Source organism: Osmerus eperlanus, chromosome 25 (assembly GCF_963692335.1).
Source record: "Osmerus eperlanus chromosome 25, fOsmEpe2.1, whole genome shotgun sequence".
NCBI classification, from domain to species: domain Eukaryota; kingdom Metazoa; phylum Chordata; class Actinopteri; order Osmeriformes; family Osmeridae; genus Osmerus; species Osmerus eperlanus.
The window spans coordinates 2,192,098-2,203,152 of record NC_085042.1 but is presented as its reverse complement, the minus strand read 5'-3'; the positions used below and the strand labels follow the sequence as shown (position 1 = coordinate 2,203,152).

The following is an 11,055-nucleotide window of genomic DNA, read 5'->3' as shown; positions in this document are numbered from 1 at the left end:
GGTTCAGAACCGCTATATAAACACGTACGGTACCCGAGATATAAGGATAACGACGCGCTATATGATCGCATTGCTCCTTGGAATTCATTTCGATGGTCCTCCGTCCACCTGTGATGTCATTGCAGCAGTGGGCGTAAAGGGGCATGACCATGAGGCGTAACTTGGTCGGAAGCGGTATTGAAATTGGAGGGTTAGTGAAAGTTAAACCGAGGAGCCTCTTTAACAGGCGCTCTACTATCTTTGGGGACTTTCGTGGAAAAGCGACTTTACAAGCGTCATCTATTGTCAGATCGTGCATTTTCAAACTAGGATCGACAGAATTTCAGGACGATTTTGGAGAGGGGAAAACTTATCAAGGCAAGTTAAAACAAGGGAATCACTGCGATAAAAAAAAATAGAATTGTGTTCTAAGAAAGTTATAGTATCATCTTACTTCAGGTCAGTAAAAATGCTTTTCAATAAGTTTTAAGGTGTGGTATTTCTTCAGGGGACCAAACATGGACTCAGCATTATGGAGATTATGGCTTTTATTAAGAAAACCACACAAGTCACATCATTTCGGGATATTCCTGATGGTACGGTTTCAGGGAGTGTGGAGTTGGCTCTGTTTTTATGAATAAGGCTAACTTTTAAAAACCTATGTATTGACTGTAAGATAAAACGAAATATTGTCTTTGTCTCTCCATATTGCTGGTCCACTACAAAGGTACAGCCTATTACATGGCCTAAGTTAACGTGGTGTATTACATTTTTGTGTAATTTTTTTATTAATCAATAAGATGAAGATGCAAGCAGATTCAAAGGGTAGTTAGTTAGAAGTCTTAACAATCTGACCAGACATTTTTACCTTTGAACCTGATCCACTGATCCTGGATTCTCTTTCACCATGGTTCCTCAAGATGGAAGGGTCATTTAAAATTATGGTTAAGACCCGCTTGGCAACCATTCTTGAACCCTAAAATCTATGCAAATGTTTTACAAATCACCATTATCAAAAGGCACGATTGACATAATTCTTAAACTTGGTCTATATCTGTTTGGTTGCATAAATGGTTAACATGGGGAAAATAGATCTCAACTGTGAGTTCCTCTGACCAAATTGGTTTTCGCTTAGACCCAAAGGTAGTTAGAGTTTCCTGGATACATCACTTTGTTGATAGACTGTTGCTAGGAGGCAGTTCCCAGGTCGTGGGGTGATCTTTGACTTGTCTCTGTACCTCAAGGAAAACGAAAAACATCTGTGACACTGAACAACAGCTTACTGTGGGGATCACATGCCTAGCTGCCCTCTCAATCTAGTCTGGGTGCAAGCATGTCTAAAATGCCAGCCAGCAGACACTATTTGGCTAGATTATTCGACACGTTATTGACCTTGGTACAATGCATGATTATCACATCTTCTGCAGTTTATAGATGTAATCAGTGGTGAGGTTTGACTGGGTCCTCATGCTGTGTTTGAAAGTCCTAAGCCTCTGGACTCAGTCCCAGCTCTTGCTCTCGGTTTTGTAACGCGTGTTTTGTAACTTGTGCAACGGCCGCTGCCACGTTCTCAATGAGGAGCGAGGAGATGCGGGGGAGACGGAGAGTCATCCTCTCCACCCGACTCAATTTTCTCATGTGGCCGATATGAAAGCCAGAACAGGCTACTAACACACGCTTCAGTGAATCTAGAGAAGTACTGCTATACCGTAGAAGGACACATACCATCTGATTGAAGCTGCTCAGCGCACGGCAGACTATGTTCATATTGTCAAATGAAATAATAGAAATCATTAGGTCACCACTCTGTCTTTTTCTTGAGAGTGTAGTGAGGATCAGAGATATGGTCGAATTGCAGCTTGAACATTCGAAAGGTTCTAAGGGATATGTTGGAGCAGAGGTGACTGAGATATCAATGTCATTACATTGTACCCATAAATGACTAAAGTGTGCTTAAGACCCCTTGAATTCAGGGTTTTGTGTAACTTTATAAGTTTGTTATTCCAGTAAACAAATAGTCTGTTCAAGACAATTTGTGCAGAAACGCTGTCTAATGAGTTTAACTTGTTTTGGACTTCATAAACCTTACAAAAAAAACGGTCTTCCCATAAAAACCCTGAAGAAGTAACCCTGCAAGTAGCAGAGGAATTTTAATAAGTAGACTTCTCTCTTCCTGATGTGTGCTCTCCAGGAGATACAACCCACTGCCAGCTGTCCTCTAAGCTGCCCCATCATGCAAACCTCCTGGTCGCTACCCTGCTGCCTAGCCGCCCTACTTGGCCTGCTAGCTCCCTGCCTCGGCCAGTATGAGCACCTTGGCTACCCGCTTGGCTACCCAGACCCGGAGCAGGAGCTGTACTCTGCCCCAGAGCTGCCCCCTGACACACCCAGGATCCAGCTCCGTCTGGCAGGGGACAAACGCAAGCACAACGAGGGACGCGTGGAGGTGTTTTACGATGGCGAGTGGGGCACAGTCTGTGATGACGACTTCTCCATCCACGCTGCCCAGGTGGTGTGTCGAGAGATGGGTTACTTGGAAGCCATTTCCTGGTCCCCATCCTCCAAATATGGAAAAGGAGAGGGTAAGATGGATTGTCTATTAAATCAAAATTCATAATATATGTGCCGTATAGTAAATTGGCTGACTTGTTCTCTCAGCCTAATTCAAAATCGTTAAAATGTTTGGAGTTTATTATCATTTATGATCTGGAAATTGTTACGATTTATATTCCCCAGGTGCAATTTTGCAATGACTGACAAGGTGTTTAAGATGAATTCTCTAAGCTCCGACTCATTCCCCTCAAGAAGTTGTTCAGAAGAAGTAGTTGTAGAGTATTCAGATGCAGTAGAGATGTCGTGGTCAGGGTCACTTGTGGGTGGGGTTGTTATGGTTAGTTGGGCATGGGTTTGTTGTGGTCAGGGTCAGTAGTGATTGGGGTTGTTGTGGTTAGCGGTCATTGTTGGTAGGGTGGTAGTGGTAAGGGTCAGTTGGGGGTGGGGTTTTAGTGGGGAGGGTTAATTGGGGGTTATGGATGGGGTTGTAGTGGTTAGGATTAGTTGTGTGTGAGGTTGTAGTTAAGGTTTATTGTGCCACCTGCTAATCCTCTGAGTCCTCGGTCTTCCAGGACTTGTGATTGTCTGCATGTCTCAGATGGGGACTTCTCCAAGTGGAGTTTCAGATGTTTCCACATTGTGCTGAGAACTTCTCTTTGTTCCAGGGCGCATTTGGTTTGACAATGTCCACTGCTCTGGGAAAGAGAAGACCCTGGCACTCTGTTCATCCAATGGGATAGGAGTATCCGACTGCAAGCACACAGAGGATGTGGGCGTGGTCTGCAGTGACAAAAGGATTCCGGGATTTAAGTTCATCAACACCTTGACTAACAATGTGGAGGTAAACTTGATTCCCCTCTTTTAACGGTACACCCTTGCTTTTAAGTTGGGATTTCTGTTAGTTGTGATTGTCAATTGACATCTTGACTTTGAAGACAGCCGAAGCATTTAGGTCTTTATTGTGAACACCTCACCAGATAAACCCAGCGGTCTCTTTTATGCGTTAAGCAGGCATATTGACATTCCATAACAATCATTCTTGTAGTCTCATAATCAGTGTTGGGGGTAACGCGTTATGTAATATAACGCGTTACATAATATTATTACTTAACTGAGTAACAACGTAATATAACGCGTTACTTTTTGACATTGAGTAATATTATTACAGTTACTTATTTAAGTAACTTGCGTTACTTGTCCAAGTTACTGCATGAATTCAACAAAGGACTTAAATAGCCTTATAAATACAGATTGTTGCCTAAACGACCCTTCCAGTAGCCTAATGTTTGCCTTTGATTCACGCTGCAGGCAAACACAACAGCAATCATGGCCGCAGAACATGTTACGTTTTCGGCATGGAAATATTAACACTATTTCGCTTTCATTGAAGATATTGGAAAACACTTTCAAGTGAAATGCAAACTGTGTATGATCTACTGCCAAAAACAGCACTTCAAACTTCTCGAAAGAGAAACTAAGCTGGAAGCTAGCGAAAAATCCACTTTAAACCATAAGAAAGATGGCGACCCGTTTCCACAACTCGCTACTAAAAGTAATAGTAAAAGCAGAGTGCAAATTATACAATGACAATCGGGGGGTCAACTTCTTCTCCAGGGCGTAAAGTAATATTTACGATTACAGGTAAGAACGATATATAAATGTATCGACCCCCCCGACCTGTTGTTTTGACCTCTTTTGGGCGGGTCCAAGTCTTAATTAGGGGGGTCACACCCCCCCTAATTCCCACACTGAGTACAATTAATATAATAAGTAATGATATTACTCTGTACAGAAAGTAATATGTAACTTAATCACACTACTCTTACTGAACAATAATGAGTAATAATATATTACTTTTTTGAGTAACTTCCCCCAACACTGCTCATAATTATACCACCGTTTCTTATCTTCATTAGAGATTCTAATAGAAACATATTTTTGTATTAGAAGCAGCTGTTTAAAGACTGCCAGTGTACCCCTCCAGGCACTGTGTGCTGAACCACTTGTGTGTCCAACCACACAAAATGTCCAAATAGCCTGCAGTTGAAGTCTGCCAGTGAGAGTGAGGCTAACTGGGAGCTGTGAGGCGTCACACTCATAACTCAATTCCCTCACTGGGTTCTTGAAGGCTTCAGTGAGCACCACATAGTGGGCCATCCAATCAGCCTGGGGGTAGCAGTCACCACAGGCAGCATGTTATCTTACTGCTCTCTGCAGACCTCATGTCCACATTCCAGTGCTGTGAGGGAGCTGTTGAACAGGGCTTTCTAGGAGAGGTTTTGCTCAGATGAAATAGTACGTTTTCCAAAGGCCTCTCAAAACATGTCACGGCAAAGTTAAAAGCTGATAAGAGGTTGACGGCTTTTGACTCCTTGGATCAGGGTGACTTTGGTTAATATATCCTAGCCCAGCTGAACGTGTAATAAAACTTCACCCATTTTTCTCAGAATATACCTTAGAAAGTACTCAGTGTGTGGGTCTTGTATCCAAATGGCAGCTAGTTATGTGCAATGGCAATGGAAATGATGCCTCCGTCCCACTTCCTCTAGTGAGGTTCAAAAAAGACAAAAGGTGGAGATTCCAGTCCTCCAGAGAGCCGGAGAGGTCTAGACGTCTGGAGGCAGCTTCTCTCATGTCTCCAGCTGGGACACTTACGAAGAAAAACTCAACTTTTCCATCTTCTAACAGGGGACATGTGGGCTCCGCTGAAGTACTGTAAAACACAGACAGACACGTGTGCACACACACACACGTGCACACTCGCAGCCCTCTACTGCAGACCCCGCTTTATCATCTGGAAGTGGTACAGGGGTTAGTCACCGTGGCAGATCTTGGCGGGTGTGTGGGGGCGTGGGGGCGTGGGGGGGTGGGGTGGCTATGACGACAGACTGGTGTGGTTTCTGTGGAGGACAACAACAAGGACAGCACCTGGGTACTCGATGAGGGGTGGGGGATTAGGTCATTCGACATCTGCTCCATTTTTAGAGCCCCTCTTGCCCTTTCACAGTTTGGTACGTACACGTGGCGATGACTTTAGAACTATACCTGGCCACTCAACCCAAATGTTATAGCTGTGAGTTAAGAGAGAGGTGCGACTCGAACACTGACACTCACGTGTCATCGACCTTTGGTTTCGGAGGCTATTTTGAACACATTCCTCTGGGATGGGAATGTCTTTGTCCTCTTGGCAACTAAAATGGAGATATTGTATTTTTAAGACATGTTTTGTACACACCTCCCAGATTTCTACTCTAAATTGGATTAGTGCTATGAGAGTGATATGAGGGTTAAATACAACTGGTAACATGAGGGTTAAATACAGGTTGAATATAACTGGAACATAATGCTTCTTTGTGTTTGAACTGAACAAGTTGTTTCTTTGTGGTCGGTGGAGTTTATGGGTTTGTATGGTTTCCAGCTCACTCAGCTGGACAGTCAACAGGAGAGAAAGACAACAAGCTGTCTCCAGTCATATCTTATTTAAGGCATTTCTGAGCCTTGGGCAATACGTTTTCATGTATTTTTACTATTCTGTCATTGGCTGAGAGTGAGCGTGTCCTCCTATAACCTTTTAGCTTGTTGGTAAAGGCAGGCTAACTAGAGAGAGCCCAAAAGTGAATTTCTATATTTTTTTGTAGAGGTCTGACTAGTGGTCAAGAACATTCATTACATTCCACTTTAAACCAAACTCAACATGGAAAATTCCTCAGTGTTCATGAAATGTTTCTGGCAACACGTACAGGTCAACCTTCTCACGTGTGCATCAATGCAAGATCTGTATTCACGTTCATGTGCTCTGATGCTTTGAAGTTTCGTGAATAACTTTCTCAGATGTATGCCTGTCAACATTTCATCAAAAGAAACACCCTTAGGGCTGAAGTTGAATTTGGGTTGTGGAAAATCCATACTGGAATTAACATTAGAATCCATATTAGCCATGAAGGAGGATTTATATTAGTATTTTGAATGGATAAACAAGATAGAACACTGCTTTATTTGGAACCAGGGCACATTGTACAACTTACAGGCCTCAGAGGAAACTTTGTTCGTCTCTGACATTTCTCAGATATATCTCCATTATCTCTCTCACAGATGTCATGCCTTGACAGGTAAAAGGTGAGCTATTGTAGGTCTCTCTCTGTCTGTCCCACTCCCTTATCTCTCTGTACACTCTCTTCCACTTTCTCTTATGTATACCACCCTGGTAGGTCCCTATACCTCCACCCTGGTAGGTCCCTATACCTCCACTTAAAGTAAAAAACTTAGGCCGAAACGCGTCTGTTAAATAAACTGGTCACAAAAAAGCAATGAGACAAGCCTGAGAGTGCGTTTTTTTACTTTAAGTTAATAGTCTTTTTCACTCGCACCCTAAATGGCCTTTATTTTTGAAGTAGAGCGTGCCTATCCTTTACAAATCCTATACATCCACAACATCATAACATTGCGTCTTGAACCTTGACCCTTTTGCTCATACACCCATAATAGTTAGTTCAAAATGTCGATATTGTTGAAAAGATTATTGGTGCCACATTCTTTACGGCAGAGCTGACCAGAGACGTGCATACTGTTGAATGGCAACCATAGCTCTGCTGTTGTTACCTTGTAATGAATGATAGTTCAGTCAGTGTGATACATATTTCACTGAGCAGATCATCAGAATAGGACATAGTCAGGGCCATGGGACATACTAAATATTTCTCTGGCATCCTAAGTAGTATGTTGTTTGGGTATTGCGCTGTAGGGGCAGTTTCATCTTTAACGTAGTTCACAAATGTGACAGGTGCTGGTGTTTTGGTCCGCATATGGGTCACGGTCATTTTACAGATCATGACAGAGCGGATTGTAAGCTTTCCGATGATGTTATGATGTATCATACGTACCTTATATTGCCCGCCTTGCCTGATAAAAGAAGCTCCTTTTACGCTGCCTCAAATATACTTTTTCTGGGGGGGTTGTGTCCACACAGAGATTCCTGGCATTTTAGTAATACATTTTTTTTTTTATAGATTTGTACAAACTTCTTCAAAACTCAAACTTTTGTTTGATTAGAATAAAATAAAGTGGTAATTCTAACAACATAAAATTATATATATTTTTCGTCCCAGCGCAATTTGTTGATTGCCGATTTGTGGACTTTTTTACCAGCACTTGTAACAAATGGTCAAAACACAAAAATGACCATACATTTGAGCCATCAAATAAATGAAGCAAACGTGGTTACCGGTGTTGAATTTGTACATACATTTTTCATCCACCCTGGGTGGGTCAGACCCACTATGTTGCCATGCTGGTGCTACTTGCCATGGCAACACCAACCTGATTGGTTTTCGCTTTGAAAAGTCATTAGGGCCCATGTCATTTGGTCAGTATTTTTAATTGGACTCAAACTATTTCATTAACTTCTCACACAACTGATAGATTGTGAGGCGAAACAGCAGTTCACTCCCCAGGGCACAGCCTTCCCAACTGAACTCACACAGACTTGCTCATACATGGCTTGCTGTTGAGATGGAAGAGCTGTACAAGAAACGATTGTATTATTTAGCTTTGAGCTACCTCAAGTGTAGCAACTTGTGTAGTTGACATCTGTTTTGAATTTGTCGACTACGGTTGTCTTTATGTCTTTAAAGGAGCTAGGGCAAGTAACAAACACAGTGATGCTGAACTCTTGTCATGCTCTGCCTCACTATAAACACTATTTCAGGAAAGAGATAATCATCAATTTGTGTTGTGGGCTTGCAGGATAAACAGCACCCAAACGAGGCTGGTCAGGACCAGAACACGTGTTCTTGAAGCACAAGGCGTGGTAACCAGGGAACAAAGATTTCCCAACAAATTTACAAAACAAAGTAACTACTCATAAACCAATGTGTTAGAAAACGTATTTGCAGTGGGAAAACCTCTCTGTCACTCATTTCCCAGGTTTCAGGAGTATTTCTGCCCAGAATGCTGTTCCATTTTTATATTGGAACCATGTTGCAGGCTTTGTTTTCCAGGCTAAGACACATGATAGGCTTGTGGTCTGGATGAGATTTGAGTTCACCCCTTGGCCTGAGATTATGGACTGCAGTCTAAGAGGTGAACACACACACACATACACACAACCTCTAGTTTGTTATGAGACCGTTTTTTTACACAGCATAAAACAGCAGTTGTGAAACCTTGTGGGATAAAACAAAGAAATAATTAGATGGATCTTCTTTAATGATTCTGTTGAGGTCTGTATGAATTAGTTAGCTCTGAATCATAATGACAAGACACTAGAAAATGACAGGTTAAGGCCATGGCAGGGATATCTTGTTCAAATATACATTTTACCCTCTACTGTTGAGAATGATACTCAGTCTTGTTTGAGTCCAAGTTAACACATTGAAAACAAAATCCTCATCTGCTTCTAATAAGCCCAGTGAACATTGCTGTGCACCAAGAGTCAGAATACATTGAATACACCATGGTTCACCATAACTACATTCATGGTTCTAGTATCAGGGAGAAGATATAGGTGAAGCTCTTCTAGACGAGATAAACGAAACGAGTTCAAAGAAAACTAAGTTGGGAGTCTGTCCTCTTTTGTTGGGTATTTCGAATGGAAGTCGGAAGTTGCAAAAGCACTGCACCACACTCCAATTCAAGACTGAGAGGTTCAAGGCTGCTTTCACCACAACGCAAATGATCTCATCGTCTGCAGTTTTGAGTAAAGCGCACCGTATTCTGACGGTAGCTACGCAGCTGATTAACCATGACTGCAGGGCTGTTCCACGGTGTCCTCCATAGGAAGCAATGGGTTTACCACGGTACCAATGAGCCCTGTCGGGGAGGCCTCAGTGTCTCAGTCGAGACAGTGGGGGCTTGATTTCTCCCTCACTCAACCTTTCCAGAGAGAAGCATCATCATCCCACTAATGACTTTTCCGTCTGCTGCTACCTTCCTCCCGGGCAGCCGAGACCCCCCCCCTCTCCGCTCCGCCCCCTCCCCAGGCCCCCCCCTTCCCCCCCGGGTCTCTCCGCCGTCTCCCTGGTCAGGCCACCCCGCCTCCACCCCCTGCGCAGTCCCTCCCACTGCCCTCTCTGCCCCCTCCCCAGGCCCCCCCATCCCCAGGCCCCCCCTCCTCCTCCGCCACCTACTTAGGCCGTTCCCCCCCCGCCCCCACCCTCCCCAGGGTGGCCACCAAACAAGCCACATGTGTTAGACAAATCTCTCCGTGTTTTGGGTTTTCTGCTCCAACCGTCATATTCCGACAGACCTCAAAAGGCCTGTGTGTTCCTGAGATGAAAACGCCAAACAGGAAAGAAACGCTGGAGGGTTACGAACCCGTAGCTGAGAGGGAGGGCAGGAGTGCGACAAGCAGTGAAACAACTTCTAGCTATCGTGACGCACATACAAACAAATGATGGGGAAAAAATCGTCAATATTTTGGTGTGTGGCGTCTGCAAGTGGAGGGGAAAGATTCATTGAACTCTACTCATAAACACTCTTGAAGGTTTTTGGCAGTAGTATTGTTGGTCTTGTCCTCAGTCTGCCTGTAAGAAAATATAGTCATACACAAACATGTATTATCACTGTAATTGAAACTTTAAGGCATTTAGTGGGTTTGTTATGGGAGATTCTGGAGTTGATCTTTATATCCAGTGGTGAGTATTGGGTAACTGTCATCTGAAATGTTTAATTGAGGTTTAAGGCAATGTTGTCAGCTGTGGCCAGTTGTTATGATGTTGGAACAAGTATTCAGTAAAGTATTATTACTTCAAGCAAGTATTCAGAAAGATCTGCTGGGGATGATTGTTTTTCAACAATTTCGACAAACATGACACACCTTACAGTTTTTGAGACTGATTTGATTCTAAGTGTATGTCTGCCATCAGTCAACACATACACATTCATCTTCATGCCCTGTCATTTGAACACCCACCTCATTTTTTATCTGAAATATTCAGAATCCCTTCTCAGATCAACTGGTTTCTGTGGTTGTCTATGGGGAATCATAGTCAAGGACACTCCTTTTTGTTGCTCTGCTGTGATCTGTCCGTTCCTTTAGCCATTTTAGGACATTTTTTTTATTGGCTCGGACGTTGTGCTCTTACTTCCAACATTAGACTAGAGTTGTTTACTACACGTCTTACCCAGTCCATCTGCTGAGCATAGCTCACCCACCCCTCCACCTCCAGTTCAACAGCCAGTCAGTCATAGTTGGCTCTGTCACATAGCACAGGAATGTAGGGGTTATTCTACCGAGAGAGAAGCTTTTTATTGAAATCCCCGGAAGAATCACGGCAGAAGTTTTCTAACTCTTCATGGACCCCGACCAACAAAAGAGGTTGTATTTCAACATAGTATTGATCTCATCTTGCTTGGTCAGGTTTGGAGAAGAGATAAGATCAGGAAATATACCCTAAGACATCTGCACAGATTCTCTCCCCTCCACAAAGGAAGTACAGCACCTATGGACTTTTCCAAAGTGTTACCTTTGCACTTTTTCCTTCCTACCAGAACTTTTCCATGGGACACCCACTGCAGTAAAACATG

General features: G+C 43.2%; 1 protein-coding gene across 3 annotated transcripts in view; it reads left to right on the top strand.

Moving 5' to 3' along the window:
• The first annotated feature begins 172 nt into the window (after nucleotides 1–172).
• The window catches only part of loxl2b (lysyl oxidase-like 2b), a 27,978-nt gene continuing 17,095 nt past the window's right edge, over nucleotides 173–11,055 (top strand). For 2 of the 3 annotated variants that reach the window (XM_062451524.1, XM_062451528.1), the window contains exons 1-3: nucleotides 174–357; nucleotides 2,171–2,561; nucleotides 3,198–3,373. In XM_062451524.1, coding sequence (XP_062307508.1) covers nucleotides 2,213–2,561; nucleotides 3,198–3,373 — 525 coding nt within the window. In that variant the 5' untranslated portion in view covers nucleotides 174–357; nucleotides 2,171–2,212. Of the gene's footprint in view, nucleotides 439–2,170; nucleotides 2,562–3,197; nucleotides 3,374–11,055 lie in introns of all 3 variants that reach the window. The other variant, XM_062451525.1, reaches the window with a different exon arrangement.